We start from the raw sequence: 19,322 nt of genomic DNA, 5'->3' as shown, positions 1-19,322 counted from the left end.
AGACACCATTTCCCGTTCTTTGCCCCAGTGCAGAAACACCTTCCAGAGCCCCCCCCGGCCCTGTACCCCCACCCCCTGCACGCCCCCCACCCCCCTGCCCTGAGCCAGCAGCAGCAGTAGAGAGCAATAGATATTTATATAAATATTTGGGGCTGTACAAGTGAGGGGGTGCAGGGTGGGGGCGTGAGGGGGATGCAGTCACAGGCCCGGGGGGGCTGTGGGCCGGGGGGGCCCCTCGCCGCTGCCTGAGTGGTCGAGCTCTGCACTGTCACAGTCCGAGTCCTCGGAGACCTTTTGGGGGACACACAGTGGGGGGTTAAACAGCCCCCCGTCCTGGGGAACCCTGGGCACCCCTCCCCTTGCTTGTGCCATCTGGAGGGGCACAGGACCCCAGCACCCCCTACCCTGAGCATGTCTAGCCCTGGGGACCACCTTCCCAACCCCATCCCGGGGGCTCAGGGACCACCTGCCCCACCCATCATGCCCAACTTGGGGGACCCCCACCCCCTGGTGACCATCCTTGGAGGGGCCCTGGGATCCTCCTTCCCAACCCCATCCAGGGGGCTCAGGGACCACCTGCCCCACCCATCATGCCCACGTTGGGGGACCCCCACCCCCTGGTGACCATCCCCAGAGGGGCCCTGGGATCCCCCTTCCCCTTCCCAACCCCATCCAGGGGGCTCAGGGACCACCTGCCCCACCCATCATGCCCAAATCGGGGGACCCCCCCACCTCATGGTGACCATCCCTGGCGGGGCCCTGGGATCCCCCTTCCCCTTCCTAACGCCATCCAGGGGAGCTCAGGTGACCTCTCACCCCTGGGGACCCCCCCAGCCCATGCTGCACATCCCTGGGAGGGCTGTGGGTGCTCCCCAGCACCACCCTAGGGTGGGGGGACATCACCTTGGGGCTGAGCCCCCCATGTCGGCGACCGGGCCCCTCGGGGGGCGCCGCATCCAGGGGTATCTCGGAGCCCTGGGACAGCAGGTCCTCGGAACGATCGTCAGGACGCTCGTCAGTGTTGGTGCTGCCCACGTCGGGGGTGGCACTGTGGGAGGGCTCGCTCGTGTGCCCCTCGTCCCCGTCCCCATCTGAGAAGTTCTCCGAGCTGAAGGTTGACAGCGACTGGCGCTTGCTCATACCCGGGGGCCACCTGGGTAGGGGGTGAGGATGGCAGGGATGGGGACCCAGGAGTTCAGGCACCCTGAGACCCCTCCTGCACCCTCCCAGGTGCCCAGGCACACCCACAGACACCTCCTGCACTCTCCCACGTGTCCAGGCACCCAGAGACCCCTCCCAGATGTCCAGGCACCCCCAGACCCTTCCCGCACCCTCCCAGGTGCCCAGGCACCCTAAGTACCCTCCCAGGTGCCCAGGCACACCCTGACACCCCTCCTGCACCCTCCCAGGAGTCCGGACACCCTGAGACCCCTCCCAGGAGTCCAGACACCCAGAGACCCCTCCCAGATGTCCAGGCACCCACAGATCACCTGCACACCCAGAGTGCTACTCCCCCCCCTCCAAAAGATCCCAGACACCCCAGCCCAAAGGGCCCAGGGCTCCCAGTCCTGTAAACGACCCCCACACCAGGCCCCCCGCCCCCCTCATCCAGAGGAACCCACATGTCTGTGCCCCCCAACCCCAAAGCACCCACGGGTGGGGCAACACCCACCTCTGCCGCAGTGGCAGCTCCACTTCACTGTCCACTTCACCCTCCTCCTCCTCCGATGAGACCCCCCGCTTCTGGCGGCAGAGGAGGGGGGTGTTGGGGTCCTGCTGCCCCTCGGGAGGGACCCAGAGTCCTCACCCACCCCCACCCTGTACTCCGGGAGGGACCCGGGAGTCCCGACCCCCTCCCCGCTCAGCAGTAACGCCCCCAAACCTCTCCCCGGCAGGATCCACCCACCTCCCACTTCTGGAAAGGACCCGGAGGTTCCCGTCCCGTGTCCCCCCACCCAAAGGGGGCACGGGGGGTGTCGGGGGGTCTCACCTGCCCGCGGGTGACGGCCGCCCGGTACAGCAGAGCCGCCGGGGTGAGGTGCTGCCCGGCGCCCCCCCTGCCCCCCCGGCTGGCCCCGCTGTCCCGCTCGGGCTCCCCAGGAGTGGGGGGCTGCGGCGGGGGGGACCCTTGGGTGCCCATCGCCCCCTCGGGTCCCGCATCGGGTACCGCGGCCGGAGGGGCCCCCGCGGCCTCCAGGGTGCCCCCGAGGATGTCGGGGCTGGCAGCAGTGGTGGGGGGCACTGGGAGCCCCCGGGGGGTTCCGGCCTCGGGGCCCAGCTCCCCGCAGCCCCCCCGGGGTCCCGCCTTGCGGTGGCGGCCCTTGGCCCGGCGGCTGCGCCCCGGTGAGGGGGGGCCCTTGGGGCACCCTGGCAGGGCCACCTGCGCCATGGCCGCGTCCAGCTTGGGCAGCAGCACCTCCGGCTTCAGGATGTCGGGTCTGGGGAGGGAACATGGGGAAGGGCTGTGGATGGGCTGGGGGAGACCCAGGCAGCCAGGAGGAAGCCCCTGGAATGTCCCCACCACCCAGCCAGGAGTGCCCCCCCCCTATGTCCATGGCCCCCCAAAAGACCCCCCCTCCAAGGGACATCAGCATCTGCAGGCCCAAACCCCTTCCCCACAGGACCCCAGACTCACCCTGAAGTCCCCAGGCATCTGCACACCCAGAGCATTCCCCCCCCAGAAAGACCCCAAAAGACCCAGAGCTCCCAGTTACCCAAACGACCCCCCCCACCCCCAGGTCCAGAGGAACCCCCTGCCCAGAGGAACCCCCAGAACCCCCTGCCCAGAGGAACCCACATGTCCGTGCCCACCCAAAGCACCCAGACACACAGCCCCCCCAGCACCTCCCAGCCCAAAGGCCCCAGGGTCTCCCCCCACCCCTCAAGGGACCCCAGGGCCTGGGCTCACCTCTTGCCATGGGGGGAGAGTTTCTGGGGGACGTTGCGTTTCTTGATGAGGGTCTCGACGGCGTTTCCGTGCAGGAGCCCCCGCGATGCCCGTGGCTTGAAGAGCCCAGGGTAGCGCTTCTCCAGCGCCTGCTCCCGCCTGCCAGGGCCACACACGGGCACCAGCATGTGATTTGGGGGTCTGGGGGGCTGCCCATGCCCTTGGGGGCGGCCATGGGGTAAGGGCTGGCCTTGGGCTCAGGGGTGGGCATGGGGTGGGCATGGCCATGGGGTGGAGACAGGGTTGGCCGTGACCATGGGGCGACCATGGGATGGGCGTAAGGGGAGCTGGGAGTGCTGGTGGGTGCCCGTTCACCTGAGCAGCTCCTTCTCCTTGAGCTCCAGCTGCAGCATGAGGGCACTGAGTTCCATGTAGAGGTTGTTGGCTCGCTCCAGCTTGCGCTCGTAGTGCTCCCGGATGTCCAGTGCGTGCCTGGCCCAGGGCACGCTTGATGTGAGCTCATGCACCCCACAGAACCCACCACGTGCAGGGACAGGCACCCCAGGGACCCTCCAATACCCACCACGTGCAGGGACAGGCACCCCAGGGACCCTCCAATACCCACCACGCGCAGGGACAGGCACCCCAGGGACCCTCCAATACCCACCACGTGCAGGGACAGGCACCCCAGGGACCCTCCAATACCCACCACATACAGGGACAGGCACCCCAGGGACTCCCACAATACTCCCACCACATACAGGGACAGGCACCCCAGGGACCCTCACAATACCCACCAAGAGCAGGGACAGGCACCCCATGGACTCCCACAATACCCACCACATACAGGGACAGGCACCCAACTGCCCTCCCTGTACCTCCAAACCCCCTGGCACCCCCTGCCTCTGGTCCCATCCCAGTGCCCCCAGTGCTGCCCAGGGTCCCACCGGAGCTCCTCCCGCCGGCGGTTGATCAGCTCCTCCTCCAGCCGGTGCAGACACGTCCCCTCTGACTTGATCTTCTCAAAGTGCAGCTTCACCTCCTCCCTCCACTCCGCCTGTGGCACAGGGGCATCAGCTGCCAGGGCCACCGGGCACCACGGGCACCAGGCACTGGTTACCCTGGGCACTGGGCATCCTGGGCAGCAGCTGCCACAGGCACAGAGCACCCAGGGTACTGCCCTCTGCAGGCATGGGGTGCTGGAGTCCCATGGCCCTTGGGTTCCAGAATCCTGGGGTGCAGGGATCGTGGGGTGCAGGGATCTTGGGGTGCAGGGACCATGGGGTGCTGGGATCTTGGGGTGCTGGGATCAAGGAGTGCTGGGATCATGGAGTGCTGGGATTGTGGAGTGCAGGGATTGTGGGGTCCTGGGGCCCCAGGGGTGCAGGGATCAAGGAGTGCAGGGATCATGGAGTGCTGGGATCATGGAATGCTGGGATCATGGGGTGCTGGAATCCTGGGGTGCAGGGATCAAGGAGTGCTGGGATCATGGAGTGCAGGGATCTTGGGGTGCAGGGACCATGGGGTGCTGGGATCTTGGGGTGCTGGGATCGTGGAGTGCAGGGATTGTGGGGTCCTGGGGCCCCAGGGGTGCAGGGATCAAGGAGTGCTGGGATCGTGGAGTGCAGGGATCGTGGGGTGCTGGAATCCTGGGGTGCAGGGATCAAGGAGTGCTGGGATCATGGAGTGCAGGGATCGTGGGGTCCCGGGGTCCCAGGGGTGCAGGGATCAAGGAGTGCAGGGATCATGGAGTGCAGGGATCATGGGGTCCCGGGGTCCCAGGGGTGCTGGGTACCTGGGATTTGAAGTAGGTCTCCTGTGGGGTGGACAGGACGTCGGCCGAGGCGATGTCGAGGTGCAGCAGGATCTGGCGGAAGGACGGGCGGTTCCGGGGTTTGCTGTTCCTGGGGGGAGCAGCACAGACTGTGGGGGCAGCAGGGGCAGAGGAGGGCACAGAGGACACATGGGGCACCCCCAGGGTGGGGGCACCTCTGTGACCAGGTGTCTCCCCTGCCCTGCCCACACTGGGGTGGCAATGGCACGTCCCATGGCACTTGTCCATGGTGGGGTCCCCAAGGCACGGCTCATCCATGGCATGGGTGCCCCTGGTGTGTCCCCAGGGTGGACAGTCCTTGGCAGAGTGTCCCCCAGGCTGTCCCCTGGGCACTCACCAGCACTGGCGCAGCAGCACCTTGAAGCCATCAGGGCAGCTGGAGGGGACAGGCAGGTGGAGGCTGTTGCTGCCCACGCCCCAGATTATGGCCGACGAGTCCACGTCCTTGTAGGGGATCTCACCCGTCAGCAGCTCCCACAGCACCACCCCGAAGGACCTGGGGGCACCCACAGCCCTGTCACCCACAGCAGGGCACCTCCAGTGTCCTCCCGCTGTCTCCTTGTCCCCCTTCCCCTTTGCTGCCCACGCTGGTGCCCACAGTGCCCCCAGCGTCCCATGTTTCTGCAGTGTCACTCCCAGTGTCCCCATCTCTGGTCCCCCCAGTGCCCCCAAGGTCCCTACTGTCCCCACTGCCCCCTCGAAGCCCCCTGGGCTGCTGTGTCCCCAGTGTCCCCATGTCCTCACCAGATGTCCACCTTCTCAGAGACAGGCTCATTGCGGATGACCTCGGGGGCCATCCAGGCCACAGTGCCGGCAAAGGACATCTTGGTGCTCTTGTCGATGAGTTCCTTGGAGGTGCCGAAGTCCGAGATCTTCACCACATCGTCGTAGGTGATGAGCATGCTGGGGGGCACGCGCTCAGCGCCACGCCAATGACACGCCAATGACATGGGCACGGCACCGCCGCGGGCATGCAACTGCTGCGAGCATCATCGGGTCACGGGCACAGCACCGCCACGGGCCAGCACCGCCACGGGCATGGCACTGCCATGGGACAACACCAACATGGCACTGCCGTGGGACAGCACTGCCATGGGCATGGCACCGCCATGGGACACCAACACAGACATGGCACCACCGTGGGACAACAACATGGACAGGGCAATGCCATGGGACAACACCAACATGGCACTGCCATGGGACACCACCATGAGCATGGCACCAATACAGACCTGGCACCACCACGCGACACCCACCAACATGGGCATGGCGCCATCATGGGATGTGACCATGGACATGGCACTGCCATGGGATGTCACCATGAGCATGGCACCACTGCAGGACACCAATACAGACCTGGGATCACCATGTGACATCACCAGCATGGGCATGGCGCCATCATGGGATGCCACCATGGACATGGCACTGCCATGGGATGTCACCATGAGCATGGCACCACTGCAGGACACCAATACAGACCTGGCATCACCATGTGACATCACCAGCATGGACATGGCGCCATCATGGGATGCCACCATGGACATGGCACTGCCATGGGATGTCACCATGAGCATGGCACCACTGCAGGACACCAATACAGACCTGGCATCACCATGCGACATCACCAGCATGGACATGGCACCATCATGGGATGCCACCATGGACATGGCACTGCCATGGGATGCCACCATAGACATGGCACTGCCATGGGATGTGTCGTGGTTTGAGTTAAACCAAAACACATGTAAACCTATGACAGATGCCACCATGGGCTTGGCACCACCATGGCCATGCAACTGCCATGAGTCCTGCTGTGTGGATGCCGCCACCACCACATGCATGGCACAGCCACCACCACGAGCATGGCACCGCCACGGTCATGCAACTGCTACGGGCATGGAGCCACCACAGTACGGCACCGCCACGGACATGCAGCTGTCCTGGACATGCAACCACCACAGGCACAGCACCGTTACAGGCATGGCATCACCAAGGGCACACACCTGCCACCAGCGTGCAGCCACCACGGGCACAGCCCCACCACAGGCACATCCCCACCACGGGCACGGCCCCACCGCAGCCACACCCCTGGGCACCCCCCGGCACCCCGGGGTGCTCCGAGCCCACCACCCCCCGCTCACTTGGGCGACTTGAGGTCGCGGTGGATGATCTTGTGCAGGTGCAGGTAGTTCATGCCGCCGGCGATGCCCATGGACCAGTCGACCAGGAGGGACGGGGTGACCTTGCGCCCGGCACGCAGCACCTCGTAGAGCTGCCCCTGGGCGCAGAACTCCATGATGATGCAGTAACAGGGGGCCTGGGTGCACACACCCCTGGGGGCACAGCAGCACCTCAGCACCCACGGGGCTGCTGTGGCACCAGAGCCCCCAGTTTGTCCAGGACATTCAACCCCAGGCCCCCATGTCAGTGCCCTGCACCCACATTATGTGTCACCTGCCCCGGTCCATGCCATGCTGGGGATCCCCATGCACACCACACGTTGGTGCCCCCTGCCCATGGTGTGTCCATGCTGTGTCTGCGCTCATGCCATGTCCGTGCTCATGCCTGTGCTGTGCCCCTGTTGTGCCTGTGCCTGTGCCATGCCCATGATGTGCCCCTGTTGTGCCTGTGCCCATGCCATGCCCAAGCTGTGTCCATACCATGTCCATGGTATTCCCCATGCCCACAGCATGTCCATGCCATGTCCATGCCCATGGAGTGTCTATGCCTTCATCCCTCATGCCCATTGCACGTCCATGCCCATGTCATGTCCATGCTCTGTGCTCATGCCATCTCCATGTTCTAGCATGTTCCATGCCCCATGCCATGCCCATGCCCCATGCTCAGGGTGTTCCCCATCACCACGGTGTTTCCATGCCACATCCACACTCCATGACCATGGCATGACCACGCTCCACACCACGTCCCTTGCCCCATCCCATGTCCATGCTCCATGCCCATGGTGTCCCTGTGCCCACAGTGCCCCTGTGCCCCCCACTGAGCTGGCAGCCCCCTGCTCACTTGAAGGTGATGATGTTGGGGTGCTTGAGCTTGCGCAGGTGTTTGATGTCGGTCTCCTTGAGGTCCCTCACCTTCTTCACGGCCACCTCCTCACCATGGAAGCGGCCCAGGAACACGGCGCCCTGTGCCCCGCTGCCCACCCACTGCAGGTCCAGGATCTCCTCAAATGGCACCTCCCAGGGGTCTGTGGGCACCCACAGCCATGGCACCCCCAGAGCACCCCAGAGCCACAGTCATGGCACTCACACCCCCACAACACCCTCCTTTTCCCCTTTGCCCCCTCCCAGCCCACTCCTTTGCCCCCTTGATCCCTTGTTTGCTCCCTTCACACCCTCCCTTGCCCCCTTGGACCCTCCTTTGCCTCCCTCACACCCTCTTTTCCCCCCTCATACCCTCCTCTGCCCTCCTCACGTGCCCCTTTGCCCCCTTAGATCTTCCTTTGCCCTCCTCACATGCCCCTTTGCCCCCTTGAACCCTCCTTTGCCCCCTTGCCCCCTCTTGGCACCCTCCCCCCACCGTTCTCCCCCCTCTGCCCCCCTCTGCCCCCCGTGCCCTCACCCTCGGGCGGGTGTTTGTGCTCGGCCGCGTAGGCTTTGCCGATCATGGTCCACACGGGCTTGAGGCACCCGAAGAGCCCCTCGAGGAACCCCCCGCCGGCCTGGCAGCGCAGGTGGGCGGCATCGGCTGCCAGCGGCCCCGCGGCCTCGGGGCCCAGCTCGGGGGGCCGGGCACCCCCCCGGCGTGGCCAGGCCTCGGGGGGCGCCGCCGGGGCGGGCAGCACGTCCCGCAGGACGCACTGGGTGGGCGTCAGCTCCTGCTCGGGGGTCCCGTCCGAGGGCAGCGCCAGCGACGGCGACGGAGTGCGGGTCTCGTGCAGACAGGCCATGGTGGGACCCCCACCCACCTGTGGGGGCAGGGGTCAGTGGGGTGGGGGCACCCCGGGCACCCCTGCACACCCACGGGCACCCCTGGTACCCACGGGCACCCCTTCACACGTGTGTGAGCCCCCTATAGATGTCTGAGCCCCTTCACAGATGTGTGAGCCCCTTCACATGTCTGTGAGCCCCTTGACACGTGTGTGAGCCCCTTGACATGTGTGTGAGCCCCTTGACATGTGTGTGAGCCCCTTCACAGATGTGTGAGCCCCTTGAGATGTGTGTGAGCCCCTTGACACGTGTGTGAGCCCCTTGACACGTGTGTGAGCCCCTTCACAGATGTGTGAGCCCCTTGACACGTGTGTGAGCCCCTTGACACGTGTGTGAGCCCCTTGACACGTGTGTGAGCCCCTTTACATGTGAGTGAGCCCCTTTACATGTGTGTGAGCCCCTTGACACGTGTGTGAGCCCCTTGACACGTGTGTGAGCCCCTTCACATGTCTGTGAGCCCCTTGACACGTGTGTGAGCCCCTTGACACGTGTGTGAGCCCCTTGACATGTGTGTGAGCCCCTTGACACGTGTGTGAGCCCCTTGACACGTGTCTGAGGCCCTTGACACGTGTGTGAGCCCCTTGAGATGTGTGTGAGCCCCTTTACATGTGTGTGAGCCCCCTATGGATGTGTGAGCCCCTTCACAGATGTGTGAGCCCCTTGACACGTGTCTGAGCCCCTTGACACGTGTGTGAGCCCCTTGACATGTGTGTGAGCCCCTTGAGATGTGTGTGAGCCCCTTGACACGTGTGTGAGCCCCTTGACACGTGTGTGAGGCCCTTTACATGTGTGTGAGCCCCTTGACACGTGTGTGAGCCCCTTGACATGTGTGTGAGCCCCTTGACATGTGTGTGAGCCCCCTATGGATGTGTGAGCCCCTTGAGAAGCGTGTGAGCCCCTTTACATGTGTGTGAGCCCCTTGACACGTGTGTGAGCCCCTTGACACGTGTGTGAGCCCCTTTACATGTGTGTGAGCCCCTTGACACGTGTGTGAGCCCCTTGACACGTGTGTGAGGCCCTTGACATGTGTGTGAGCCCCTTGACACGTGTGTGAGCCCCTTGACATGTGTGTGAGCCCCCTATAGATGTGTGAGGCCCTTTACACGTGTGTGAGCCCCTTGACATGTGTGTGAGCCCCTTGACACGTGTGTGAGCCCCTTCACACGTGTGTGCACAATCTTTACACGTGTGTGCCCCCCGGCACACTTGTCCCCCCCCGAGTGCCCACGAGTGTGTAAAGGCCACCCACGGCCACGTGCCACTGTGCCAGGGGGTCCCGGGGAGGGGCTCGGGGGTCCCGGGGGAGCCGCTCCGGTTCCGGGGGGCGGGGGACAGTTGCCATGGCAACAGCGGGGACAGTAATGATGTCATCACACAAATGGGAGGGGGTTGGTCACGGGGGGCGGCGTGGGAGCGTCACGTCACCCCGAGGGGCACGGGGGGGGCACGACCCGCCCCTCCAGGTGTCGCGTGGGTCCCCCCGTGGTGACATCACGTCACGCGGTGACGTCATCCCGGTAAGGGATGGAGACTCCTCCCCTTTCAGCGCCCCCCCCCCCCCGATCCCCCTGGGGAAACTGAGGCAGAAACGGGGAACCAGCGACCGGGGAGGCGCTGGACAAAGGGGTGGCAGGGGTGTCTGTCGCGACATGCGACAGCGCCAGCCCCATGTCGCGACAGCGCTGAGCTGGAGGAGGGAAGCGGGGGAGGGAGAGCGCCCCCGCCGGCGCGGCATGTCGGGACATCGTGCCCTGTCGCGACACGGGGAGGGGGTCCCTCGCGGGGGGGGAAGGGGCAGACGCAGGGGCCGGACACGCGCGTGCACGAACCCGGCGGGGGGGCTCACAAGTGTCGGGGCGCGCACACGAGTGTGCAAGGAGGACCCACGGGGGGGCCACGATAGCGTGAAGGGGGCGCACAGGCCTGGGGGGGGGACACACGGCGGGGGGGGGGGACACGGACAGAGGGACACGCACACGGACAGAGGGACACGCGCACGGACAGAGGGACACGCACACGGACAGAGGGACACACGCACACGCACCTGCCGGCGTTGCACACGCGTGTGCAAGAGGTCGCGCGCGCGCGCACGGGCGGGAGGGCCCGTCTGGGGGGAGGGGGGGGGGAGGCACGCGTGTGCAAGAACATCCTCACCCCGGGGGGGGCACACGCGGGGCAAGAGCATCACCCGGGGGGGCACACGCGTGTGCAAGAGCATCCTCTACCCCGGGGGGGGCACACGCGGGGCAAGAGCATCACCCGGGGGGGCACACGCGTGTGCAAGAGCATCACCCGGGGGGGGAGCATCACCTTGGGGGGGAGTCACGCGTGTGCAAAAGGATCATCACCCGGGGGGCACACGCGTGTGCAAGAGCATCCTCACCCCGGGGGGCACACGCGTGTGCAAGAGCATCATCACCCGGGGGGGCACACGCGTGTGCAGAGGCCGCTCCTGCCCCCCCGAATCCCCGTGGGCGGGGGGAGGGGAGGGCGCGGCCCCCCCCGTGGGGGGACACGGGGGAGGGGGCGGGGGACACGCGCCATCCCCTGCCGTGTCCCCGTTCCTGTCCCCCCCCCGCCGCCATCCCCGGTCCTGCCCCCGCCGCATCCCCGGCCCCCCATCCCGGCGCATCCTCCCGCCCCGCGGCCTCCGCCGCCGGTACCTGCGGGGGCTCCGGGCCCGCTCCGGGGACGCGAGTGATGCTCGGGGGGGTATCGGGGGTCCCGGTGCCGGGGGGGGGGGTCCCGGAGGTGCCGGGGCTGGCGGGGCTGGGCCCGGCGGGCGGGGCCGGTACCGGGGCCGGGGCCGCGGTCGGGGCGAGCGGCGAGAACGGCCCCGCCCGACGGGAACGGCCCCGCCCCGGCCCCGCCCCGCGCACCGGAGCGACCGGCACGGGCACCAGGATCCTCCTCGGTAGGGCACCGAGACCCCCTCGGCACCGGAGAGACTGGCACGGGCACCGGGACCCCCTCGACAGGGCACCGAGACCCCCCTCGATCGGGCACCGGGACCCCCCTGGATACAGCACCGAGACCGGAGAGACCGGCACGGGCACCGGGACCCCCCTCGATACTGAACCGGAACCCACCGGGACCCCCCGGCAACCAGCACGGGACCTCCAGGACCGGCGCCCCCGTTGCCCCCGGGACACTCCGGCAGCGCACGGGGCACCAGTACAATCCCAGTACTGCCAGTACGGGTGTCCTTCTGTCTCCAGTGCTCCCAGTATGGGTGTCCCTCTGTCCTAAGTGGTCCCAGTGCAACCTCAGTGCTCCCAGTATGGGTGTCCTGCTGTCCCCAGTGCTCCCAGTCTGATCCCAGTGCTCCCAGTGCTATGCGAGTGCTCCCAGTCTGGGTGTCCCTCTGTCCCCAGCGCTCCCAGTCTGTTCCCAGTGCGCCTCTGACCAGTGCGACCTCTGGCCCATCCACATCCCCAGCTATCCCTGTCCCCCCTGTCTCCCTTGACCCCACTGTCACCCTCTCCCCACTGTGCCCCTTGTCCCCCTTGTTGCCCCCCCGTCCTCCTTATCCCCCTTGTCCCCACTGTCCCCCCGTCTCCCCTATTGTCCCCACTGCCCTCCTGTCCCCCATGTTGTCCCCCCGTCCCCCTTCTTGTCCCCCCGTCTCCCATGTCGTCCCCACTGTCCCCCCTGTTGTCCCTCTGTCCCCCCTGTTGTCCCCCCTGTCCCCCTGGTTGTCCCCACTGCCCTCCTGTCCCCCATGTTGTCCCCCCTGTCCCCCTGTCTCCCCTGTTGTCCCCACTGCCCTCCTGTCCCCCCTGTTGTCCCCCCTGTCTCCCTTGTTGTCCCCCTCGTCCCCCTGGTTGTCCCCACTGCCCCCCTGCCCCCCCTGTTGTCCCTCCTGTCCCCCCTGTTGTTCCCACTGTCCCCCCTGTCCCCCTGGTTGTCCCCACTGCCCTCCTGTCTCCCCTGTTGTCCCCCCTGTTGTCCCCCTTGTCCCCCTGTCTCCCCTGTTGTCCCCACTGCCCTCCTGTCCCCCCTGTTGTCCCTCCTGTCCCCCTTGTCCCCCCTGTTGTCCCCCTTGTCCCCCTGGTTGTCCCCACTGCCCTCCTGTCCCCCTCGTTGTCCCCCCTGTCTCCCTTGTTGTCCCCCCTGTCCCCCTGGTTGTCGCCCCTGTCCCCCTGGTTGTCCCCACTGCCCTCCTGTCCCCCCTGTTGTCCCCCCTGTCCCCCTGGTTGTCGCCCCTGTCCCCCTGGTTGTCCCCACTGCCCTCCTGTCCCCCCTGTTGTCCCCCCTGTCCCCCTGGTTGTCGCCCCTGTCCCCCCATCCCTCTCCAGGGGAACTGACCAGACCCCCCTCAATTCCCCTCCAAGGCCACGTGATCGTTTCCCGCCCCCCCCCCCGCTCTCTCTGCCCCCCTTTTGCGCGAGGGATTGTGGGAAGCGTAGTCCGCGGGCAGGGGCGGAGCCTCGGCTGGTGCGCGCCGCGGGACTACATTTCCCAGCATGCCCTTGGGCCCGGCGGGCTCCCGTGATGCCGCGCGCCCCCTGGCGGCGCGGGCGGCGGCCGGAGCGGCGGGGATGAGCGAGGAGGGGGCGGGCGGGGCCCGGCGAAGCGGCGGCGCCTTCCCCAGGTACGGGACCCCCGGGACCCCCCGGCACCCCCGGGACCCCCCGGCACCCACCGCGGCACGGGCGGCCACCGGGGCCGGGACGGCGCGCCTGGCGCGGCGAGGGGGGCGGGCACGGGGAGGGGGCGGCCCAGGCCGGGCCGCGAGGCCTGGGGGGAGTGGCCGGGGGGGACTCGGACACACCGGGACTGTCCCGGTGTCGCCACGCGAGGGGGGGACGGGGCAGGGGTGTCCCTGTGGGTTGTGGCAGTGGCATCCCGGTTCCTGCGTCCCCAGTGGTGCCACCACCCCAGTCCCCCGTGGCAGTGCCACCCCTGTCCCTTGTGGCAGTGCCACCCCTGTCCCCTGTGGCAGTGCCACCCCTGTCCCCGTGGCAGTGCCACCCCTGTCTCCTGTGGCAGTGCCACCCCTGTCCCCTGTGGCAGTGCCACCCCTGACCCCTGTGGCAGTGCCACCCCTGTCCCCTGTGGCAGTGCCACCCCTGTCCCTTGTGGCAGTGCCACCTCTGCCCCCGTGGCAGTGCCACCCCTGTCCCCTGTGGCAGTGCCACCCCTGTCCCCTGTGGCAGTGCCACCCCTGTCCCTTGTGGCAGTGCCACCTCTGTCCCCGTGGCAGTGCCACCCCTGTCCCTTGTGGCAGTGCCACCCCTGTCACCGTGGCAGTGCCACCCCTGTCCCTTGTGGCAGTGCCACCCCTGTCCCCGTGGCAGTGCCACCCCTGTCCCCACGCTGTGAGGGCTCCATCCCTGTCCCTGTGTCACCACATGGCACACCAGTGTCCCTGTCCCCGTGTCTGTCCCTGTCCATGCCCCCTGGTTCCCATGTCCCTACACTGCATGGCAGTGCCACCCCTGTCCCCATGGCCCTCCCATGTCCCTACACTGCATGGCAGTGCCACCCCTGTCCCCTGTGGCAGTGCCACCCCTGTCCCCTGTGGCAGTGCCACCTCTGACCCCTGTGGCAGTGCCACCCCTGTCCCCTGTGGCAGTGCCACCCCCTGTCCCCATGGCCCTCCCATGTACCTACACTACACGGCAGTGCCACCCCTGTCCCCATGCCCCTGTGCCATGTGGTGGTGCCACCCCTGTCCCTGTGTCCCCAGTGGAGCCACCCCCGTCCCCCTCTCTCCTGATGCCCTGGCAGTGCCAGCCGTGCCCCTGGGGCAGCGGTGACAGCCCTGTGCCCAGCCCGGGGCACGTGTCACCCCTGTCACCCCCTCCCCGTCCGTGACCCCCGGTCTTTGTGTCCCCACAGCACATGGCAGTGGCACCTCTGTCCCCCGGGTCCCCTTCCTCCCTGTCCGTGCCCTCCGTGGCGCTGAGTGGCCCCGGACGCCGCGGGGTGGTGACAGCCCTGTCCCTGTGTCCCAGCCTGGAGCAGATGGTGGCCGCCAGCCCCGGGAAGACGCCCATCAGCCTCCTGCAGGAATATGGGACACGCCTAGGACGGACCCCCGGCTACGACCTGCTCAAGGCCGAGGGCCAGGCCCACCAGCCCAACTTCACCTTCCGCGTCACCCTCGGGGACATCAGCTGTACTGGTGGGACCCCAGACCCCCCCAAACCCCTCCTGATCTGTGTCACCCCTCGGGGACATCAGCTGTACTGGTGGGACCCCACACCCCCCAGACCCCCCAAACCCCTCCTGATTGATCTCCATGTCACCCCTCGGGGACATCAGCTGTACTGGTGGGACCCCAGACCCCCCAGACCCCCCAAACCCCTCCTGATTGATCTCCATGTCACCCCTCGGGGACATCAGCTGTACTGGTGGGACCCCAGACCCCCCAGACCCCCCCTGATCTGTGTCACCCCTTGGGGACATCAGCTGTACTGGTGGGACCCCAGACCCCCCAAACCCCTTCTGATCTGTGTGTCACCCCTTGGGGACATCAGCTGTACTGGTGGGACCCCAGACCCCCCCAAACCCCTCCTGATTGATCTCCATGTCACCCCTGGGGACATCAGCTGTACTGGTGGGACCCCAGACCCCCCAGACCCCCCCAAACCCCTCCTGATCTGTGTCACCCCTTGGGGACAGCAGCTGTACTGGTGGGACCCCAGACCCCCCAAACCCCTCCTGATCTGTGTGTCACCCTCAGGGACATCAGCTGTACTGGTGGGACCCCAGACCCCCCAAACCCCTCCTGATCTGTGTGTCACCCCTTGGGGACATCAGCTGTACTGGTGGGACCCCAGACTCCCCCAAACCTCCCCAAAACCCTCCTGATCTGTGTGTCACCCCTTGGGGACATCAGCTGTACTGGTGGGACCCCAGAACCCCCCAGACCCCCCCAAACCCCTCCTGATCTGTGTGTCACCCCTCGGGGACATCAGCTGTACTGGTGGGACCCCAGACCCCCCAAACCCCCCCCCAAACCCCTCCTGATTGATCTCCATGTCACCCTCAGGGACATCAGTTGTACTGGTGGGACCCCAGACCCCCCAGACCTCCCCAAACTCCCCCTGATCTCCATGTCACCCTCAGGGACAGCAGCTGCACCAGGGGGTCCCAACCCCCCCATGCCCACCCCGTGCCCCCCTCACCCCCCAGGGTTTCCCCCAGGAAGGGGAGGGTAAGAGGGGGGGGCACACTTTGGGGTACCCAGGGGTTGTCCCAGGGAGGAGGAACCCTGGGATCTCTGGAGAAGGGGGTCCTGGTGGGGGGTTCCCTGGGCCTGCAGGAGGTGGGTGGGGGTGAGGGGCACCCCGAGTGCCCCCTGAGCCCCCCGGTGCCCCCCAGGGCAGGGCCCCAGCAAGAAGGCGGCGAAGCACAAGGCGGCTGAGGTGGCCCTGAGGCTGCTCCGAGGGGGAGGGGCCATGTTAGAGCCCCCAGAGCACAGGTAGGGGGGTCCTGAGGGTCTCAGGGTGGGCAGGGGGGGCACTGAGTGTGTCCAGGAGGGGCTGGGGGGCAGTTTGAGGGGCTGCTGGGGGTGCCTGGGCAGTCTGGGGGTGCCAAGGGGTGAGGGGCACTCAGGTTTGGGGGTTCTGCAGGGTGGGAGGGTGTCCACAGAAATTTGGGGGTACCCAGGGGGGCTTGGGGACCCCATGGGATTTGGGGGGGTTTGGGGAGCTCAGTTGGGTTTGGGGGGTACCCGGGGGGGGGCTGGGGTTGCCCAGTGGGTCTGGGGGTGCCTGGGCAAGCTGAGGGTACTGGGAGGGTCTCCAGGTGCCCAGGGGGTTCGGGGGTGCCTGTGGAGGTCGGAGGGTATCCAAGGGGGTCCGAGGGTGCCTGTGGGGGTCCAAAGGTACCCAGGGGGTTCAGGGGTGCCCGTGGGGCTCTGGGGGTGCCCAGGGGGGGCAGCTCAGGTGTTGACATCTCCCCTTTTCTCCCCCAGTTCTCCTTTCCCCCCAGAGCCCCCAACTGAGCCCGGCCCTGCTGCCGCCCCAGCCCCTGCCATGCCCCCCCCCTTATCCAGGTAATGGGGGGGACACCCAGTGCCAGGATGGGCACGGGGGGCACGGGGTGTCTCCCCCAAACCCCCCCACCCTGGCTGCCCATTCCCCCTCTGTGCCCCCCAAGGCAGGGGGCTGTGGGGTGTCCCACTGACCCCTCTGTCCCCGCCCAGGGCCCCTCCCCTGGAGATGAAGACACCCGTGTCCCCCCCCCAGTCGGAGTGTAACCCCGTGGGGGCTCTGCAGGTGGGTGACACCAGAGAGGGGACACGAGGGGACATCGGCCCCCCACCACCAGCTTGGGAGCTGTCCCCATTCAGGGGGTGATGGGCCTGTTTTGGGGATGCCCATCCCTGCCCAGAGTGGGGGACACGGCCCTCGGGGGGTGACCTTACCCATTTTTGGGGACAGGGAGGGCAATGGCCTTTGGGAGCTGCTTCTCTCCAGACTCTTCCTCCTTTTGGGGACAACTCTTCCTGTTTTGGGGACTGCTGTCCCCATTTTGGGGCCCATTATCCCCATTTTGGGGCCCATTATCCCTGTTTGGGGGCAGCTATGCCCATTTTGGGGATGGTTATCCCTGTTTTGGGGCTGTTTAACCCCAAAACAGGTATCCCGATTTTGCGTCTGGTTATCCCCACTTTGTGTCCAATTAACCCCTTTTCGGGGCCGGTTCTCTCTGTTTTGGGGTCCCTTCTCCCCATTTCGGGTGCTGGCAGCCCCTGCTGGGGGGGCTGTCCCTATTTTGGGGTGTCCCTGTCCCACCCCCGTGTCCCCAGGAGCTGGTGGTGCAGAAGGGCTGGCGCCTGCCGGAGTACACGGTGACCCAGGAGTCGGGGCCGGCGCATCGCAAGGAGTTCACCATGACGTGCCGCGTGGAGCGGTTCGTGGAGATCGGTGGGTCACCAGGCAGGGGACAGGGACCCCCGGGGTGCCCAGGGCCAGCTGGCAGGGGGTCCTGGCTCACCCCAGGGCGCCGTGCCCCCTCCCCAGGCAGCGGCACCTCCAAGAAGCTGGCGAAGCGCAACGCGGCCGCCAAGATGCTCGTGCGGATCCACAACGTGCCGATGGAGCCGCGGGATGGCAGCGAGGCCGAGGGCGAGGAGGACCAGTTCAACATGGTGCTGGGGGCACTGGGGGCACTGGGGGTGGGCATGGGCACCCCAGGGGCACCCCGAGGGGTTAACAGGGGCGTGGACACCACAAATTCATCCCCAGTGGGGAAGGTGGGACCCTCTGGACCCTCCCGGCTCCAGGGCTTGTGGCTCCCCAGCGATAACCTGTGGGGGCGCAGGGCAGGGGGCACCTGGGAGGGCACCCCGTGGATTGGGGATGCCTGGAGGGGGGTGAGTGTGGTCCCCGTGGCTGTCCCGGTGCCGAGGTCCCTGCGGTTCCCATGTCCCGTGGTGGGGCTCGGAGGGTCCCTGGGGAGGTTGGCAGGTCCCTGATGGGCTGTGCCCCCCGCAGACGTGCCCGCGGCTGGAGGGGCTGCGGGGCCGCGCCCCCGGCTGCACCTGGGACTCCCTGAGGAACTCGGCCGGAGAGAAGCTGGGCCAGCTGCGGAGCCGGGGCGGGGCCCCTGCGCCAGGGGGGGCCTGTGCCCTCCTGCAGGAGCTCTCGGAGGAGCAGAGCTTTGCCATCAGCTACCTCGACATCGGTGGGCACCTGGGACCCCCTCAAACCCCTCTGCCCCTCCCCGGGCACCCCCAGGAACCTCCACCCCCGTCCAGGGTACCCCCACTCCACCTGGCAACCCTGGGACCCCCCTTGGCCCCTCTGTCTCTCACTGGGCACCCCCAGGTATTCCCTCCGCCCCCTGGAACCCCCAGGCCCCCCTAAGCCCCACGGGTGTCCCAGCCCGGGCTTGGGGGCGCTGTGGGGGTATCGGGGTGACTCCCAGTGTCCCCCCCAGATGCGCTGAGCCTCAGTGGGCTGCACCAGTGCCTGGTGGAGCTCTCGACACAGCCGACGACCGTGTGCCACGGGGCTGCCCCGTCCCGCGACGGTGCCCGTGCCCAGGCCGCCCGCAACGCCCTGCAGTACCTGCGCATCATGGCCGGGGGCAAATGACCCCCCGGCCACCCCCGCGGACACGGCCCAGGACTCACTGACCCGCACAGGGGCCGCAGGACCCACTGTGGGGCACCTGGCACCCATCCACGGCCACCCGGACCCGCTGACCCCCTGCCTGGGCCCGTGGATGGACAAACAGACGGACCTCAGGGCCCTGGCGGCTCCCTCGGGCCTGGCTCCCTCCTGATGCCAGCAGAGGTGCCACCGGCCCCAGGAATAAAGCTGGGGGGGTTTGTACTCCTCCTGTCGGCGTCTGCTTGTGGGGCTGGGGGGCCTGGGGATATTGGGGGGCAGAAAGGGGGCAGGTCCCACCTCCCTCCGAGCCCCAGGGGCAGTAGCAGAGCGCTCCGGGGTGGGGGCACCACTTTATCGGGTGATGGGCGTGGAGCTGGGAGGACTCGGCTTCAGGACGGACAGATGGACGGGCGGGCTCGGGGCTGGACGCTCAGCGGCGGCGGCCGAAGCGCTGTGAGGTCGCCATTGTCCAGAATGGGGCGCCGGGGGCTGAGCCGGGAGTGGTCCCTGCCCTGCGGTCCCCGCCCCGGCCTGTCGGGGACCCCCCGAGCCACGGACCCCTCCCCTCTCCGGGGACCCCC

At 67.5% G+C, this 19,322-nt stretch overlaps 2 protein-coding genes across 3 annotated transcripts; one reads left to right on the top strand and one right to left on the bottom strand.

Moving 5' to 3' along the window:
* Nucleotides 1-123: 123 nt before the first annotated feature.
* MAP3K12 (mitogen-activated protein kinase kinase kinase 12) lies at nt 124-11,501 on the bottom strand. Its single transcript, XM_071581781.1, has 14 exons — nt 11,332-11,501; nt 8,301-8,646; nt 7,743-7,926; nt 6,863-7,054; nt 5,466-5,624; nt 5,059-5,217; nt 4,683-4,791; nt 3,835-3,944; nt 3,263-3,379; nt 2,909-3,046; nt 1,991-2,438; nt 1,673-1,743; nt 904-1,153; nt 124-291 (listed from the first exon to the last, which is right to left on the bottom strand). The coding sequence occupies exons 2-14, from the start codon at nt 8,626-8,628 to the stop codon at nt 199-201; spliced, it is 2,358 nt and encodes a 785-aa protein (XP_071437882.1). The 5' UTR covers nt 8,629-8,646; nt 11,332-11,501; the 3' UTR covers nt 124-198.
* A 1,663-nt stretch (nt 11,502-13,164) lies between these two features.
* Nucleotides 13,165-18,963, top strand: TARBP2 (TARBP2 subunit of RISC loading complex). Of its 2 annotated transcripts, none has more exons than XM_071581784.1 (9): nt 13,165-13,262; nt 14,629-14,798; nt 16,001-16,100; nt 16,596-16,676; nt 16,827-16,899; nt 17,433-17,550; nt 17,647-17,774; nt 18,121-18,310; nt 18,566-18,963. In XM_071581784.1, exons 1-9 carry the CDS (start codon nt 13,210-13,212, stop codon nt 18,721-18,723), a joined length of 1,071 nt encoding a protein of 356 aa, XP_071437885.1. In that variant the 5' UTR covers nt 13,165-13,209; the 3' UTR covers nt 18,724-18,963. The 2 variants fall into 2 exon arrangements, with proteins under 2 accessions (XP_071437885.1, XP_071437884.1); XM_071581783.1 differs by having other exon boundaries at nt 13,180-13,262; nt 14,513-14,798.
* The last annotated feature ends 359 nt before the right edge of the window (nt 18,964-19,322 follow it).

This window comes from Pithys albifrons, unplaced genomic scaffold (assembly GCF_047495875.1).
Source record: "Pithys albifrons albifrons isolate INPA30051 unplaced genomic scaffold, PitAlb_v1 scaffold_42, whole genome shotgun sequence".
NCBI classification, from domain to species: domain Eukaryota; kingdom Metazoa; phylum Chordata; class Aves; order Passeriformes; family Thamnophilidae; genus Pithys; species Pithys albifrons.
Note: the sequence above shows the minus strand (reverse complement) of the source record. Positions and strands in the feature narration are given on the sequence as shown.